The sequence below is a fragment of the Colletes latitarsis genome, chromosome 10 (genome assembly GCF_051014445.1).
Source record: "Colletes latitarsis isolate SP2378_abdomen chromosome 10, iyColLati1, whole genome shotgun sequence".
NCBI classification, from domain to species: domain Eukaryota; kingdom Metazoa; phylum Arthropoda; class Insecta; order Hymenoptera; family Colletidae; genus Colletes; species Colletes latitarsis.
The window spans coordinates 17,518,347-17,537,292 of NC_135143.1; the positions used below are offsets into that span (position 1 = coordinate 17,518,347).

At 47.4% G+C, this 18,946-nt stretch overlaps 1 protein-coding gene across 1 annotated transcript; it reads left to right on the forward strand.

Annotated features, from left to right (window-relative positions):
- Positions 1-1,177: 1,177 nt before the first annotated feature.
- LOC143346771 (uncharacterized) lies at positions 1,178-15,133 on the forward strand. Its single transcript, XM_076775236.1, has 2 exons — positions 1,178-2,372; positions 11,610-15,133. Exons 1-2 carry the CDS (start codon positions 1,502-1,504, stop codon positions 12,464-12,466), a joined length of 1,728 nt encoding a protein of 575 aa, XP_076631351.1. The 5' UTR covers positions 1,178-1,501; the 3' UTR covers positions 12,467-15,133.
- Positions 15,134-18,946: the final 3,813 nt, after the last annotated feature.

Below are 18,946 nucleotides of genomic sequence, written 5' to 3' on the forward strand. Positions count from 1 at the left end.
AGAGTGTGTGTGTGAGGCATGGAAGCTGGGGGGGTGAAAGAGGGTTCGGTATTGCAAGCTCATCCGCCGGTTACGTTCGATTGGCTGGCAGGGCGGTAGGCCAGCAATTACCTAAATGGTCGGGTAAACAATATCCGTGCGCCGAGTTAAGAGCGGCGGCGGCGGTAGCAGCAACAGCACCATCACTACCAGCAACGCCGACAGCACCAGCTGCAGCTTCTCTATCCGACGGATGTTGTATTGGTCCTGGTGTGGCCTCCACCCTGAACGGCGAACAGAGAGGAAAGGCAAGACGCGGAGAAGGAGACGGCGTCCGGATAGAGACAGACTCGTAGATACCCAGCATAGCCCTCGCGATTATACTCCCGGCACGATTACTGTACACAACGATCCTAGAGGCGCACGATGCGCCGCCCTACCCCGACAACGGGAAGATCATCGGGCAGACCCCGACGATGGTTTCGCGATCACGAACGCCGCCCGAGAGCAAGCGGAACGCGCGCGACTCCTCCACACATCCTCGGGAAAACGTTGAACGACGGCAACGTGCGTGGAGGGAAAAGCGTTCCTCCATCGACAGCGGCGGCGGTGGCGGTGGTGGTTAAATCAAAGACAAACCACTTTAGCCGGTTGGATCGCGGAACGGGGAACGGGGGTGGGCCGGATGTGGCCGGAGAGAGGGGGGCAAGGTAGACCCTGTGTGTACATACCCGAGTATCTGGCGAAAGCTCGCTCGTGGGGCCGCGAAACGTCTGCACGCGGCCGCCCGTTTCGTGTTCGTGCCCGTCCATTCAGCCCCTTGGTTGGTGTGTGGGTGCGTTCACGCGCACGTGAACCCCCAGCGCACACGCACACCCGCCACCGACGAGGGGTAGCACGTGTGTGCGCGCAACCCCCGCGTAACCCAAGCACGCCCATCGAACGACCGTCGAGCTTTCCGGTAAGCTGCCACGGGGGTGGTTCCGCCCCCGCTGGGCGTGTCCAGCCCCCACCTCGCGGGGCTGTGTCGCTCGCCGTTGCGACTACGTTTCTACGACGGCTCCTCGGTACTAATAATACACCGATATACCGCCTATTCAGCCACCATGGCACTGCGTGCAAGCCCCGAGAGTAGCTTTTACGAGACGCGCGCGGCGTCTGCCTACCAAAGACACTGCTAATCGCGCGACCACGCCGATCTCTCTTGACCCGGTGAGCGGGCCCCCGTTGTTGTCCCAGTGTCTAGTTGAGTTCAGTGAACGGACGTAGGCTGCCAGGATCGCGGGAACGCGAATGATCCGTCGGTGCTGCACGCGAACCGCAACAGTGAACCCTAGCAAAGGATTAGTGACGATGGGAGAGTGAGATGTCCCCGGTGTCGGTGGTGGCCCGCGTCGGGACGCTCGTCGACACACATTTTTGAGGGACCGTCGGCCGCGTATAGAGACAGCCGAAGTGTGTGACCAGCTAGACCGGGCGATGGAGCGTCGCGGTGGCAGGTAAGGACAGCACGGCGGTGGTTATGTGGAGGATGCAGGAGGGCAGGACCGTGTCACCTCTAGGACCGGTCGTTCTACCGCGCGAAGAAGTAGATATGCGTGCCGGGCTGTCGCTGCCGCCTCAAGAAAGGAGGCACGTGTTGATCCACGTACGCGCCGCGGAGCCGTTCGCACGCTACGACGCCGCGCGTCAACAGCACTCGCCGTCGACCTCGCCGATCCTGCGATCCGTCGAGAAGGACTTTCGCGAGACAGACGACCAGATCAGGGACAAGAGGATGGACACGGAGATCGAGGAGGAGGAGCAGGACGAGGAGGAAGAGGACGAGCCCGAGCACGAGAGGAACGTCACCCCGAGGAGGAACATCGCCGAGGATGAAGATGACGACGAGGAGCAGGAGGAAGAGGACGAGGAGATGCATCCGGGGAGTCGCAACGGTAACTACCAAGAGGACGAGGACGTGGAGGTAGACGTATGCCGCGACGAAGTCGACGAGAGCAATCCCAGCAGCCCCGTGGACCTCACTGCCCCGTCGTCGAGGGGCGCCGGGTCCGATCAGTTCCTGAACCCATTCGCGAACCGCGGCGTGCATTCTTTCTCTTGTGTTCAGAGCGGTGGCCTAAACGCTGGCCACGGGACTCCCGTGTATATAGCCGCGCACGCCGCCGCGGCATCGACGGTGATGACCGTCTGCACTTCCGGCAACGCGGCCAGGACGACTGGCGCCGCGACGGGCAGCATCACCACCACCGCCAGCACCGTCCAAGCGAAGAAGAGGTGTCTAGCGTTCTCGGTGGAGAATATCCTGGATCCCAATAAGTTCACTGGCGGACGCGTCGTTAACAGTACCCATCAGCATCGGCGACATCGGCGGGCCGATAGCGTGCACGAAGGTGATTAGACTACTGGTTTTTGCTTGCCCATGCCCATCGACGATAGGTCGAACGCTGGACGAACAGTTCTCAGGGATAGAACCGCTAAATTCGTCGAAAAGAGGATGTATGGGACTATGAGAGCTGGAGAGATTGCCCCTGGATGGAATTCAGTGATCCGATACTTTAAAAGAGGTCCACTAATCGTTAATAGTATTATTATCGTGAAGATTACGTTAAGAACGAAAAGGAGAGAAGTCGGGGGCAATCTTTCCAGCTCTGTGGAGTGATTACGTGGTTGTTGATGCGCTGTTCATGCTGGAGAAAGCAGTGTTTGTAGATTGCAGTTTGTAGAGTTGACAGTTTCATCGGGTGTTGATAGACAGAATTCTAGATCTAACAGAAGGACTAATCCTTTCATCCTAAAGATTGTAGTGTAATTGAAATTAGGAGGTTTGACAGTTTCGTTGGATGTTTGTAGAAGGAATTTTAGGTTTGATATAGGAGCTGGTCCTTTCCATGACATTGCAATGTTGCTCTGATGTCAGTAGAAGGAACAGTTTTTGTTCCAACTCCGTCGCTAAGTGAGTAGCCAATAAAAGATCTTCTATTACATAAACGAGTCTGTTAATCACCACTAGAGAAAAAGTGAAACCTAGTAACGTGATTAGAGAAACACTGAACATAGTTTCATCAACCTTCCACGGTACTTAGTATCTTCTGAGAGACTAGGTCAATGCATAATAGACTCAGTTGCCATTAGCTGGAACGTTAGACCTAATAGGAGGAGCGATGATCAAACTCGTCTTTTCATACTACAAAATTTCTTCTAATAGATTCGGTGAATGAATCACGATTGGACACGTACATATTGATCAACGTATCTAGAGAATCTGCTTTAGTAGACTTCTAGCCAATTTATCACCTTTTCACGATATAAAATGATCCATTAGTCATTGAAATTCAGACTTGGTATGTAAATCTCTATACAGTCAGTTTCCATTAGAAATGCCCTCAGATCTAACAGAAGGATTAATGACCAGAGACGCGCAGCAAACGGTTTCGTCATCCTCTCACACTACAAAGTGTCTTCTAATAGAGTACATTAATAAATTACAATAGACACTATTCGAGAGAACATCGGATCTAATAGAAATAATGATTGTCAGGGCACTTCACACCGCGGAATGACTGATAGAGTACCAAAATCATTACAGGTCCAATTGTCTCTAGGACGTTTGATCTAAGGAACGATGACCAGAAAACATATTATTCGATGTTTCGTGGTACAGAATCTCCTCTAACAGACTCTCAGCGTCCATCGAAATGACTTTTGCAAAGTACAATCGGCGTGTTTGCCAATTTCGTGAGTCGCCAATAGAAGTTCCGTGTGTCTCCGATCGGTGGAACGCGCTTGAGCAATCGACACTAATTTCATCGAAGCAGCGTACCCGCGCCGACGAGCGATTAATCTTCCCGGATTTGTTGCTTTCAAATAGCCGGGCTTGATAGCTTGCGAAGTCCCCTAATCCTCCGGGGCTTTTTCTTGCCAAAAACCTCGGCTCGCATCTTTATTGCTTCCTCCTTCCTCGCGCGTCTTCCGACGTCGTAACCGTTCACCAAAACACGGCCCCGCTTCCTTGGCTGTCTCCTCCAGGGAACATGTGGGCCTCGTCTCGCGCGATCACGATGATCTTGAACGATATTTTTTCGCCCGTAGAGCTCGCGCGCCCGTGGATCCCTTGGTTTCTTCCTCGTTCTAACTTTAGACGCTGGAAGGATGGCTTGTTCCCCGAGCGGCGTGCAATTTCGAGCGTTACGAAGTTATTCGCGGGCACCGGGGCTATTCTACCGCTAAAGCGACGACGTGAACCGGTTACTCGGAACACGGGAAAGATAGTCACCAAATGTCGGCCTCGATGACGCCTCTGTCCGTTCCACGGCGACTCATTTGCTCGCGATCCGCTTAAACGATTCTCGCGCGGAACATTTTAATCGTACCTCCGCCGCCTTTCGCTGGTAAATACTGGCTGTTCTAGCAATCGTACTACTATCTAAATGCTGATGGATTTTTGCGTAATAGGCGAGTAAAAATATAGCGTGACAGTTTTTATTCGATCTTGCAGACGAGGTTTGAAGATCTGCGGGGTGTATTTGAGTTTAATTGAGTTTGGGTATTCATTATGTATGGCTAGGATAGTTTCTAGGAATGGTAATTGTAATCGTCCTAGAACATAGCCTTCCTAATTTTATTAGTGTTACTAAATGCGAATCCAACCTCATATTTTGCTATAATGGGTCTTTTAGACTTTGTGCAAGTAGAAGAAACTATAAATCGTATAGATATCAGGGAAAATTAAACTAGTTTACCCTGATTACAACAAATCTTAAATCAGGAAATTCTTTCTAATAGCATATTCTTTCTCATTAGATCGATTTACGGACAAATTTGCTCTAATTGTGATTCAATTCTATATTTGAGTGTACGATATCTTGAGATGTGGAGATTTTCAAAAAAATAATGCTAGAACACCTTGGTCACATCGTCCCCATGTGCTTGATTCCGAATTCTCTGATATATTGCTTCCAGACGCGTCGGTTTGAAGTTAAACTTCGCCCCACTCGTGTATCCAACGTTATATTTAACTTAAACGAATACAGAATCTTAGCATAGATATTTACAAATTATAGAATCTATCAATTTAGCGATACTAATCTATTGTCCCGAAAATAACCCGATTCTAAATTCACCCCAGCGTCATATCGCGATCGATTCGGATCGGTGCACGAAGAAAATTCGTTCCCGATCCTCCTTCTCCGCTAAACGCCTCGCTCGGTCTATTTCCACACTCAATAAATAACAAATAAAGGAAAAATATCGCGAATCGTCGTTTATTAAATCCCTCCCAGCGATCGAACGAATCGGGTGAGGCATCTGCCACGGAAAGCTTATCACCGCGCAATGATCGAATCCGTTCGGTCCGCGCCGATCCCAATTTCACAGTTGACTCTCGAATTTAATGGAGTCTGGCGGACAGATAAGAGGAAAAATCCCGGCCGATAAGGCATCCCGTTTGTAAGGGGAGGTGAATCGACGTAGAAACAGAGCGAAGGAGTAGCTGAAACGGCGAACGGGGGTAGCAGCGGGGGGAGGGGGGCTCGCGAGGGGTGGCCTGTCGGAGCGTGACAAATTGCTCCGCTAATCTGCGTTAACCAGTCCTTGAACCCCATCATTATCGTCCCTTTATCCCGGTACGGGACACTGGCTGCAAACGAAATCAACCGACAGCCGCCCCCCCCCCCTCCCGTTATTCGCGTCCTCGAGCAAAAAATCTCGCGTCTCCTAGCTAGAAAAATCTCCGTCGCGGCGCCGAAAGACGGCGAAATCGAACACGAACGGGGAGGACGATCGATCGGGACGATGAAATCGGGATTACACGATTCCCCGGTCATCCATCTTCCCAGGGGGTGGTCAGGCTTGCCCCCCTGGCCCCCTCCTCCTATTAAAAGTGCATCAGAGCTCGATCGGCGAAATCCGTTTCGACCGCTGGCAGCCGAGTAGTCCTCTGGGTAGTCCCCTCGAATGGCAAATCCGGCGACGGAATAATATCGTCGGTTGTTATGATAATCGCGCAGCATCGCGGCGTATCGCGTCGCATCGCGCCAAGCCGCCCAGAAAATTGGCTCTTCTGCATCATAATGACTTCTCTCTCTCTCTCCGCGTCGCGCAGCCCCGGCACTGCTCTCTCGCGCGCGCGCCACCCCCGTTTCGTAGAAACTCTCGCACCGCGCCCCCCTCCCCGCTCCACCGCTTTCATCCCCGCGCCCCTTCTAGGTTGGGTTCGCCTGGTGATTCGAAAGCTAGCGGATTTTCCGCTAGATTTCTGGAAAAATTGTAATTACCGCCGCGCCTCGGCAACGGAGATACCGTTAAACGCCCGCCCCCGTGTTTTTCTTATCGAAACGACGTAATGGTATCTGGCCCGCTTGTTAAGGGAACGATTCTCCACTCGTAACGGCCGAGCATTGTTCCGACCTGGACGCGTTGCATTGTTTCTAGTCGGACGAACGATATGATAATTGCCTGCGTTTCGCTGCCCGACGGTCGGATAGGGCTGACGCGATGAAAAAGTGGGTGGTGAAAAATTGGCCGATGTTTTATCGTTATTTGATCTACGAACTACACGATTATTATGATGGAAAAGTTATTAATTTTGTCATTCGTCCAAACTGTGTTGCCGAATCAACCTAATCTTTTCATAACTATACCGTAATAGTAGAATAAATAGTCTGAAAGTTGTGCGTGTGGGAAACGATACGGTGAGCACAAAGGGGTTAATTCTTTCAATTGCGCGGATAATCCACTAACTACTTTGGACAGCGTATTACAAGCCACGCCAACCTTTCCCGCTACTAAACTGAACATTCCCAGAACGAATTCTATCCCCTTATTGCACTGTTTTCCAATGTAGGGGCTGCAACCCTTAATAGGGGGCGTCTTCTAACGCAAAGGGGACGCGAAAGGAGTTTTTTAATGCAGTAGAATGCAAATTTACACTTTCTATTAATGCATTAATCCTCGGAGGTTAACAACTCGAAGTATATATATTTTTCGGATTATTTTAAACCTACCACTGTATACACAGTATTGTTATGGAGTTTTCAAATTAAACTATAATATAGACCACTTCATTTACTCTAATTTAACCTAAAGTCTGTCGAGCTTTGGATTCGTTAATTACCGAAGCAAGTAAATAAACTAGAACTTATGGAGCTATTAGACCATTTTTCAACACTGGGTATTGCGACTGAAAATGCAGCTTATACGATTCTAAAAGTTAATAATTGTTACCACAGTAACAACGTTGCAAGCTCGTAAATGATCGTGTTAACCCGTTCGTGGTCATTGTTCAACGTTTCTCGGTTATGATACAAGTCGCGCGATCATCATCGTCGGTTTTCGGGGGAGCTTGTTCACCAGGCTATTCCCAAATCGCGGCACTCGCCGTCAAACGGCCGTCATTGTGCCTAACGAGGAAAACCGAAATAAGTGTTCCTGACTGGTTCGGGTGCGCTTGCGTCCCCTGTGCACCCTTAGCGCGCCCCCTAGGGACGCGTCGCGCAGGATCGTTTCTCGTCGGACAGACGGTGCTCGTGCTTAACGAAGAAGATCTAAACGAGATAAACGTTCACGGTAGGACCTGGCGCTATAAAGGCTCGATAAACGCGATAAGAGTCCGCTCGTTACGGATACGGTCGACGTTTAATCACCCGGACCGCTTGGTGCACGATGGTCGATGAGCACATCAAAACATCGAATCGCAGAAAAATTAATATTCTCTCGTGCTCCGTCTAAAGTTTCAAATCTATATTTTGGGACCTCTTCAGGGAATTCGATGAGGGTTCATCGGAAGGACTTGGAAGATTTGTGGTGGAGGAGTTTCTAAGGAACCTACTGTGCAAAGATCCTAAGTTGCTATCATAGAGACAAGGGAATAGGTCATTTACTTCACGTAATTCCTTCCAGAAATCCCCACCTTTAGTTACTTATTATGAATGTGATCAACTAAGGCAATAGTGACAATTCGTATGTGTTAGAAATGTGTTAGAAAGGTTTTCTAAAAAATGGTTGGTCCTGAATCGCTGATGAGGTCATCAGTGAGGATCGTCTAGCAAATAGATAGCTATCTGGGGTAGGAGTATAGTACTTAAATAGAAATGAATGATAACTTTAACAGTGTTAAAAATCTACAGTACTAATTAATAAGGCTTGCAACTACTCGGATGAAACTGGATCTTGAGGTAGAAGCAACCGTTTTACAGTACTTTGATGCTAACGAATGTTGAGTTTAGAATGTAGAACACGTTTCCCACATGATAGTGTATGATCCTAGATTGCTGCTGATGCATAGTAGATACTCAGATGCACTTAGGTATTAAATGAAGAACAACAATCTTATAGTGCTCGAATGGAAACAGCTAATTTTAAGAATCTCGGAAACGTATTCCAAATCCTGTTCAAAGAATTCAATGAACGTTGACTTGGAAGAACTGGACTATTCGGTACCTTTCGTTTTCTATCGAACAATTAGACGCAAATAGGTATTGAGATAGAAACGCATGGTGACTTTAACTATGTCAAAAATATTCCCCAGAATGCGATGTGCTGTCCTGGGTTGTTGTTGAACTCATCAATAAGGCTTGTCTGGTGATTACTTAGTTTCAAGTAGGTCTTAGGATAGGAATAACAGTCGTGTAGTGCATTGATGAGAACAAATGGTGATTCTAAAAATGTTGGAATTGTTTCCCCTGGCACGGTGGCACTGCAAATAGTCGATAAATATTTAGATAGTTTAACGGGAAGTACCTATAACTTGCTAATTTATATTTAGATATTTAGAGATCTGCAGAATGCACGCTCAGCGCGTTCAAATCACCATTAATATTCACCCGAATGTAGATAGAATCGCCTCGAACCCTCTATTGGTACACTCCACACGTCACAACAATATTTTCAGACACGTGACCATATGTTTCTCTGTTCCAAATTTACACTTTGAGCCACACGCACACACCGGTTCGAAATAATTAATGGATCTCTTGACCAAAGTGTGGACTACATACCTGATTCAAAAATATACAGTAGAACTTTTATCGAACGCTCAATTTATGTAATACTTACTGCTTCCTATTAATTCTTTTACAACTAATCTAACTATAAATGACTGACAAACTTGCGTCGTTTTCAACCCTTTCTTTTGGATTCTAGTAAGTTTTGTCGTTCAATAACTTATCCTGTCCTGAAAACCAAGAAACCATGAAAGCTTCTGCCCATTAGAGATCTCCGAACGCCGAGTATCTTTGAAAAATTCATGGCTGAGGGGGTTGTTCCGTACCCCCCACGGACAATCGGAGTCCGCAGGTGACCATCGAGCAATGCTCGCCGTAGAGCGAAAAAACCCCGACGGCGGACGAATGGTCGTGGAAAAGGGGCGGCCGAGGAACAATATCAATTACGCAATTCAATTAGACGCAATCAATCGACGCGGGTAGCTGCGCCCTTTCCGTTGTCCGCGAGCGGCGAGCATGGATCGCCGAGGTTGCAAAAACGGCCGAAGAAAAGAGGAAACACAGAAGAAGAAGAAGAAAAGGGCAGCCGATCGCGGGGCGGTCCTGTACGACCGGGGCAAGAACGATCGCGCGTTAACGAGATACAAATCCCATTACGGCGTAAACCTTCTCGATCCGTCGCCCCCTACGGACTTCCAACCCCCAGGCACGAGTGCCACGGGCTATGGGCCACGAGCCACGCCAATTCGGATAAAGTCCCACCGACTCTCTGTCTTCCTTTCTGTTGCTTGTCTTTTCCCTCTCGTATCCTTCCTCTCTCCGTCGCCTGGATATTCCACGGTCTGTCCTCTCCTCTCCTCTCTCTCGATCCCGTTCCCGTCTCTATCCGTCGCTGGTTTTATCCGGCAACCTATCCCCTTCGTCCCGCGTCCCCAGCCTCCACGGACCGGAGCCAGGGAATATCTGTCCCCGGGACATCTGCGTGCTGATTGAATCTCCAATCTCCTCTCTCATTGAGCGAACGATTGGCCGCTCTTTCTCTTTCCCTCGAACGCGACTCTCTCTCCGACGTTCGCGCATTTCAATCGTTTGTTGGCGCGGTCGGCCGCTCACGAGGTCCGTCGATCCGCCCCGACCGTCGAATCTTCCGGGCTACCTTTTCGCGACCGTCGTCTCCAGCAAACAGAAATTAAATTAAACGCGCCTCGGTACGCGCCGCGAGCCTCTACGAGCCTGAATCGCAGCCTCCGACAAACGTTCCCTGTTCGGGTATCCATGATTCGAGGCACCGAGGTCCGACGATATGCCAGACCCAACAGAAATTTTTCCACAACGTGGAAACAACGTGTACACAGTTACATTTGATCGAAATCAGTATTTAATTCACAGTTGAGATCCGGTTGCAAATTGTGTCCCCAGAAGCGAGTTCCAACGATCGGTCAATGGTGTACCCGGCTTCATCGATAGTCGAAAGATTCATGATACTAATGTTGTTGTTTATTTAATGCATCCATGCTCGTTAACGAATCACCGAGCATCAGCCACAGGTTTTAATTGATCAGCTGACCTTTTCCCGATGGGCACGGCTCACGCTCCGAACCCTCAAATGGTATTCACGATTTAATTTTTTGAACTTTAAACGCGATCGTCCCGAACGAGACGATAATCATTTAAATTTTTGCCCAAACCTAACATAAAAACATATATCTTTATAAAATAAAACATAACGTACGGATTGTATGGAATTCTGATATATAAATGATAATAATTACTTTTGTAATTTATTCATATTTTCTGCGGAATAATGACCCGCGTAACTTTACAGAATTATATATTTATATGATGTTTCCATCACTATGTTATGTATTGTTATTTATTTTTTGAATAATCAAAATTAATGCCACATCGCAAAAGCATACGATCTTGCAGTATTAACACGTTACAGATTATTATTTCACTAAAAATGCCAATGAACTACGAAACCAATTATTAGATCTACAAATTAATACTGCATTAAATCACCTATAACGATTCTGTCCCGCCATGTTGGTGTCATAAATTACACAAAGAATACCAACTTTAAAACACAACGTCATTATGATTCCTTATGTGATACAAAAAGCTCGTAATTAGATCCCCTGTCGAGTTCAAACTGAAATCTATACTTCGACAATTTAAATAAATAACATCCCCGGGCTAAATTCGACTTGTCATCCTTCCACAGTCTTGCTTCTTCCAAACGCTATCAAATGACACCCAACTACAGGCCTAGGCGACAGACCAATCTCCAGCTCCCTATCGATCACTACCTCAGGGATCTTATTAAACGCGTCAAACTATACCATCCCTTCCCCTTCCCCTATCTCCGCGTTTCCCTGTCGTTATAGACGTTCACACAATAACAACGCGTCGCGCCGCAAAACGTCCAACCGAGATCCGCCATTGAATCCGAGCGCGAACCACGATATTGTCCGCAACGCGGCGCGAAACAGGGTGCGAAACAGCGTCCCGGTCTCTGGTTACCTCTCCGTCATAGGTAAAGCGATACCCGGCTCGCAATTTTATCTCCCTCCTCCCCCGATCCGGTGGTAATCAATTTTCGTCACACAACACCGTGTCGCTTTTCTTTCCGGTGATCTTCCGCGCGGAGAGACGTTCCCCGCTGATCCTGTTCGTTATCGCTTCCAGATGGGGACTCACGGGGCGAGTTCGCCTGCGGCAGTGGCCAGGAGGACGAGGAGGGCACGCCCGACACGGGGATGGAGGACATGGACGAGGATCAGGAGGAGGAGGAGGAGGACGAAGACGTGGAGATGAAGGGTGCGGACCAGGACTCGTCAAACGCCGGCAGGGAGAACAGCAACGCGGCGACCAGCCACGTGTCGTCGTCCAGCTGCAAGAAGAGGCAATCGTCGTCGTCGTCATCGTCGTCGGGTAGCGTGCAGGCACAGGGGTGTCAGGGTCAAAACCAGAGTAGCCAGAATGGCACCGGCGGTAGCGGCGGGACGGGCGGCAAGCCTAGAAGGGCCAGGACAGCGTTCACCTACGAGCAGCTGGTCGCCCTGGAGAACAAGTTCAAGACCACCAGATACCTGTCCGTCTGCGAGCGTCTGAACCTGGCGCTGTCCCTCTCGCTGACCGAGACCCAAGTGAAGATCTGGTTCCAAAACCGGCGCACCAAGTGGAAGAAACAGAATCCCGGGCTGGACGTCAACAGCCCAACGGTGCCCACCACGCCACCACACCCCTCGCCTTACGCGCCCGCGTTCCTCTTCGCCACCCACCCCCACCAACACCCACTTCCCCACACCCACGGCCACCCACATCCGCACGCACACGTCCATCATCCACCACCCGTCCCGCCGCCTCCTGGCTATTATCACCCAGCCGCGCCACCTTATCCTCCGACCGGACCGACGTTCTTCGGTCATCACCTGTCCGCGAGCCCCGCGGCTCCCGCTGGACCCCCACCCACCTCCACGCCCTCCAGCACAGGGCTCACGCTCTCGACGCATCCACATCCGCACACGCACCCGCACGCGTAGCGAACTCGACGATCCTCCGGGCGGACGTAGTCTTCGACTTCGTAGTTGTCGTGGGATCATTCGACGGAGAGAAGTGCGCAGAGACATCTAACAGAGCGTGGTTTGTATGGGAACGTCGAGAGTAGCGTTGGACGATTGTAGAGGATGTCCCACCTGAGGCGCTGCAAGCTGCTCTCTTTGGAGGATATCATTAGGATAGGAACGTTGGGTTTATGAAGTTTCGCCCTTTGGCTCTTTTATTGAACTATTTACGAGCAAACGAATTAATTTGTTTGAAACTGTTTTCTGTCTTCCTCTCGGAGGAGTAACTTTAATAGTTCCAGAGAAACCAGCTTGCAACACTTTAGGTGGGGCACCCTGTATAATATTGAACGATGTTATGTTGGTTTTCTTACTTAGGCGTAAGTATGAAACGGTCGAGCTGCTCGAGGCGCGAAAACGTTAAGTCTAGGTTAGGTCTGGTCGCCATTGTTGATTGTTTGCGTGCTAGTGGTCCGACAAGGAACCTCTGCACAGAGTTCGATACTAATTGCGATGAAATTTTGCATGGTAGCGTGAGTATTTATGCGTTTTATAGACAGAGGCTTGAATTTAAGGAATGAAACTGCCCTTATTGTTCAATTTATCTGGAAGCAAGCTTGCTCTGTGTTTACATCTTTGAACTTTATACCTACTTCAGAAATTTAAGTTCAGAAATGGTGCAGGATCTTCGAAAAAAATACATAATTGTGATGTATAAAATTGAAAGTGATATTGTAAAGTAGTGAATTGTACTTGTGTGTGATTTTACATACCACAATGATGTAGTTTATTTTATAGATTCATTCATGCAATTTCTTATGAGAACCCCGAACACAGAAGGTAAAAATGTACAAAACTATGATTTAGATTTACAAGAATAACACGATTTCCATACAATCATTAAGAAGGTGGAAACCAAATCAAAGAAGAAGTAATATTCTTTTTCAATATTCCAAAGTCATAAATAAATTCAGTAGATTCTAGAACGGCTGTAGAAGCAAGATCCAAGGACGTTTTCATCCCTTAAATTCAAAGTTTGATATGTAAAAAAGAAATACCTGTATCTTATTTTTATCTACACTACGAAAATATAAAGTTTCATCGAAACTAGTGTGGAACGTTTGGCAGATGTTCCCAGCGGTTGTAAATATTCCAGCGAAAGTAGCCTTCCGGCTCCTCGTGTTCGCGCAGCTCGACCGCAAACACAAAACGAAGAAAACCCCCGCCCCGACTTGCGAAAGTAATTGACCTGGGATTTCGCGTCCGCGTTTTTAAATTTGCTTCATTCGCCGTGGAGAATCGATTTCGTTCGTAACTGAAAGGTACAAAAGCGAAGAAACTTCGACGCAACGACCGCCGTGTGAGCATTATCGTCCGATAACAAAAAATCTTCGAAGAATCCTAGTTCCTTTGATCTTCTGAGCAACAATAAAGGCAGTACAATACCTAAACTACGGAATTTCGTGCATCTATGACTTATGGGAATATGGAAAACATGTGCTAAAGGTATTCGGTGTATAATACTTGTGCAAAATGAAATATTAATATTACTATATTATTCTATGAAATATATCCTGCATATCTTCTGCATAGGTTTCCTTTAATATTCATTGTAAATGCATAAAATTTGACAATTTTCTTCGAAGTTTGTTCGCATTTGACGAGTCGTCTGTGGAATCTGGCGTTACCTAAATAGTTTACGAACGAACGAAAAAGTTTGTTCGTTATTCGTGGATAAAATTCGCCCGACTCCGGTAGCCTAACCCCTTAAGTTCGATCGATTATTGTCATCCGATGTACAAAAGAGCGTTCGTCGATCGCTGGAGGCGTTAGGCCGTTGATCGTCCCACGCACGTGGGTCGTCTCAATAGGGTAATCGGTTTACGCGGGTTGACGTGCAGAAAACGAGCGTATCTCTTCGAGGATATTGTCGGGGCATTTAAATTTCCCTCGCTGGAAAGGGTGAAAGAGAGAGAACGCCGTTACAGAGGCAGAGAACAGTGCAAAGAGAGAGAGAGAGAGGGGGAGTATGGAATCCGTCGTTCGAGCGGAAAGATAAATACGCGGTGATACGTAAACGAAGAATAACAAGCGCTCGATTGCAGCCCCGCTCGTAAAAACCCCCGGATATAATTAAAAAATTAAACGAACGTAGTAACCGTTATAAACCGTCGGAGCACCGCGTTCCCCGTTATTTTCGCGTTTCAATCCAATGTGCCGCGATGATGTTTGAACGAGCCGCAATGACGAGTAACGAAATGTGCGCGCGGAACAAAAAAACAAACAAAAAAAGGGAAGAGAGAGAGAGAGGGGGAGAAGGAGGAGCGAACGAACAGTTTGTGATATAAAAGCAGCGTCGAAACCGTATTTCTCCCCGAGCGGACACCCCCCCAGTTGGCAAACCACGTCGTTTTTGCCGCCATTGTAAAATATTCCGTTGGTCGCTGCGAAAGAGGAATCGTTCTAAAAACCAAGTAGATTTTATCGGGAAAACGCTCGTAGCTGTAAGGTATGCGTGGAAATTTACGCGAAACAGAGACAGAGATATGTGTGTGTATGTGTGTGTACGCGTGTGCGTGAATTTGTGGACGACCAGAGTGGATGAGCGCGAAAAGGATTTAGCCCAGCAATTTTTTGTGCTGAACACAAAACTGAACCACGTCGGAACGCAATGAAACGTTCCTGTGTAAAATAAATACCGTACGTTACACTCGTAAGCCTTTGACAGTAAATACACGCCGATAATCCCGTAGCATACGCGCGACGAGAGGAAAGATCGATTTTTGATTAGCCGCCGAGAGAACGCAAACGTAATTCGTTCGCGTCGATCGCTGGACACGTTTCTCGATCGACGGGATCGTTCGCTCTCGTCGCTCGGTCGCTTCCTTCACGTTCGTTGACTGCCCACTTTTATATCAATTTTCCTAGATCTCTTGCGATAATAGGAATTTAAAATGGCAAACAACGAATATAACTTCATACCGATAATCCTCCGTTTGGCTACTTGGATCGCTGAAGATACAAGCAAATTTTTGTGTTTATTCAAAGAAGCTTTTAACATTTCATTTAACCGGCCCTCGTATACTAAATTAACCCCGAATTTTTCCGAGTTTTCCAAAGTCTGGATAATAAGAAATCATGTATAGTTGCCCACGGAGGGTCGAAATTCTCAGTTCGTCGCTTTATAACTTCATGTATTACTTTGTATACTTTATTTATTTACCATTAATCGAAGTGTATAAATTCCTCTTGAAAAAAGAAATCGAAAACTCTCACCATTTTACAATCTTAGGCAACGTTTTCGAGATACGAGCAGTTAAAGTCTACGAAAGCAATTCCCGCGTTAGTTGCACTCTAATCAGCTGATTGCGCGGCGCCACAAGCGCTCACTCGACACAATATTTAAATGCTAATATCTCGATAACTAAGCTTCACATTGCAAAATAGTAAAGGACTTTTCAATTTCTTTTTGTACAAAGAATTTATATACTTCAACTTGTTCGATCGTTTTGAAACGTCCTATATTCGTCGAGGCGATCGAATATTCGAATATAGAGCAAAATGGAGGAATGCCCCCAGCCCTAGTTCCAAGGTCCAAACCATCCACATCGCTCAAGACGCGCCCCAGCGTCCAGGGATTCTGTTCTCGGGATTAGAATCGTAATTGTCTCTTGGCCTGAGTTTCGTTCGCTTTTTCTTTATCAAACACGCGGGTCCGGACGATCGTTTTTCCGCCCTCAGGCGTACGGTTGCCCGCTAGAAAAGTATCCTGTATTTTCATGGAGGAAACGAGGCGACAGAGGCTATTGAAAATCGACAAATTACAGCCAATGAGGTAAGAATATTTTTTTAATCAATTTCATGACAAAATCGAAAATCAATTTTCTTTTTGCAATGATGGGGCAAACAACACCTATTTCTTTCAATCTATTCTGTAACTTTGTAAGATAACGTATAAATAGTGGTGTAAGATGTCAAAGTGTTATCTTAAGTGATTTTTTTCTCGTAAAGTACCGAAAATATATTCATTTTTTCGTGTTCAGATTAGAATAGTCCTTTAAACGGCCGGATGCAGGCGAAATATACTCCGCTTTGAGCGGCTGCACGCGAGACTCGTTTAGGCCGCCACGCGCGATTCGCGATGCACAGTGCAGCTTTGTCGCTGGTCGTTCCAAAGGCAGCCACGTTCAATTGACGGAAAATCGCTCGCGCCTTGCTTTGATGCCGAAATTAGACACTCACGAAATCTGGCCCGTCCGATTCGCGAATTACAGACGAACGACAATTCTCATTCTCGGAACAATGGATTACCACCGATACCCGAAATCATCGAAGCACTCGAAAATGTCTAAACTTGAAGTTGAAGGTGTCTTCCTTCGATCATGGATCCTGGATGGATAAAATTATATTTGAAATTTTTTCAATGCATTGTAGCAAACGACAGAATATGATCACAAGATTAACAGACGTCGTGAATTAATTTCAGTTTGGATTTTTGTTTATTCGATCAAAATCATACTTCTATAAAGAGATTAAATCACGTGATCGAGGCGGCATGTAATTGGTCCAGCACGACCTAACCTCGCATTTTCAATCAAATACAAGTTCCTTTTACGCTAATATGTAAGTATATCCAGATTTAAAAATGTTTGCCCCATTTGCTCTTACTATACTTTATGATTCAATTGTAGAAACACTCTTATCAATGAAATATGTATCTGTACGTCGATGAAATATCGTTCGTCGCGTTTCATAACAGATATCACAGATATCAACAGACGTCCATCAACATTGATGGGTAGAACGTTTTAAATATACCATCATGGTGTGGACTTGTCAATGTCCAGCCAGAGACAGCTTGACTGCATTTCTCGATTGCTTGATTCTCTGTCGACAGATTCTACAAATATATATGAACAGAAAACTACTCGTAATTAAATCGTACGCCAAAGGGATAAACCATATACTAATAAAGCGTGTCCGAAATAAATTCAAAATTAATTTTCTCGTAAATGTGGGGTCAAAAAATTCTATTCCACGCTTCTGTCTCATTTTTTCGCGCAGAATCACTCCCCGTTACAAGACACCCTGCGTACAGATAAAATAAAATATTTTCGGGGTAGTTTCACGCCAATCTGTTAATTGTGCACGACCAAGGTCCAAGATCCCCTGGCTCTCTAAACGCGGATCAGCGAAAAATGGCATCCCGCAGAAATTAGCCCCGGGAATCGGTCTTATCGTTCGTTCAGCCGTAGACAATGAATTAGCGTGTCCCCGCTTTTAAGGACGCTTCTAACCCCCGAATTCAGGCCTGTTCCTTTATCTCGACCCTTCGAAACGACGTTATCAAGCCAGGAGTCAGGAGGAAGTTAGATCGACGCGAACGGTAATGCGAAAGGAGAGACGAAAAGAAAGATCCTAGGGGGACGTGGGGGTTGAAGAAGGGAAGATGATCCGAGTGGAAGCAGAGAAGGTGGCTGTCGCTCGGCCGCCGGACGATTCTCTCGAATTAATTCTTAGGGGTGGATTTGGAAGGGGCCCGCCACCGCCGCCGCCTGTTAGGGGTGTGAGTGGAGCGAGTGGACCGTGAAATAACCAACCCCCGCGCGACACTCGCACACCCCACGCTCGGAACCTCCGACAGTGGCGTAACCTCGCCCGCGGACGCCTCTGCGCGAGCCAAGACTCTTTTCGAGGACGCTTAACTTCGTCGCCGAGAACACGAGTAACCGCCCGCTGGGGAGGGATGCTGAGGGAGGGGAGGGCGCTAATTAACGATCTGTCTCGGGACTCTTAGTACTCGGGACCCGTATTTCCTGACCGTGGCTCATTAGCGTCGCGAATTAACGGTGACGTCATCTGACGTCCCGATCGGGGCTCCAGAAATCGAAGAGGAATCGGCGACTTCGGTAATAATGTTCCTCCAATATTTTGAGCTCGAGTCTTCAACCCTTATTTCCTTATTAAGATGATAGAAACCCAAGTTACAGTATTTAATTATTCCCAAGATGTTCTTCTAGCACCGACGTCTAAACCTGGGCTACAGAAACAAAAAGAACGCCAAATCGACGGGAAGCTAATGACATCCCCAATGTTAGATACCCTGAAAATGACTCGTAAATAGATACGTTCCACCATTATCACCGCTAATCCAGCAATAATTAAGAAGACACATCTCAGAAACAGAAGACGTTCAACCAGATCCTCAACATCTCTCATACCCTAACAACCACGTTGCAAGATGACGTTATATTTCACGGCCATTACCGTCGCATTCAAGCGAACCGACATCCAAGTAAAAGGTAGAAAAGAGGAGACAGTGTACCACTCGATCTCAGCAATGTCTGTTCTAACCCCTCCGGGTCCAAGTCCAGCAGAGGTTTCTCGGCGTCGTGTTTAAATTCCGTCGTCCAGCTCATTATCAGCCGCAAGAAGCCCGTGAGGAGGACGTCGCTCGGC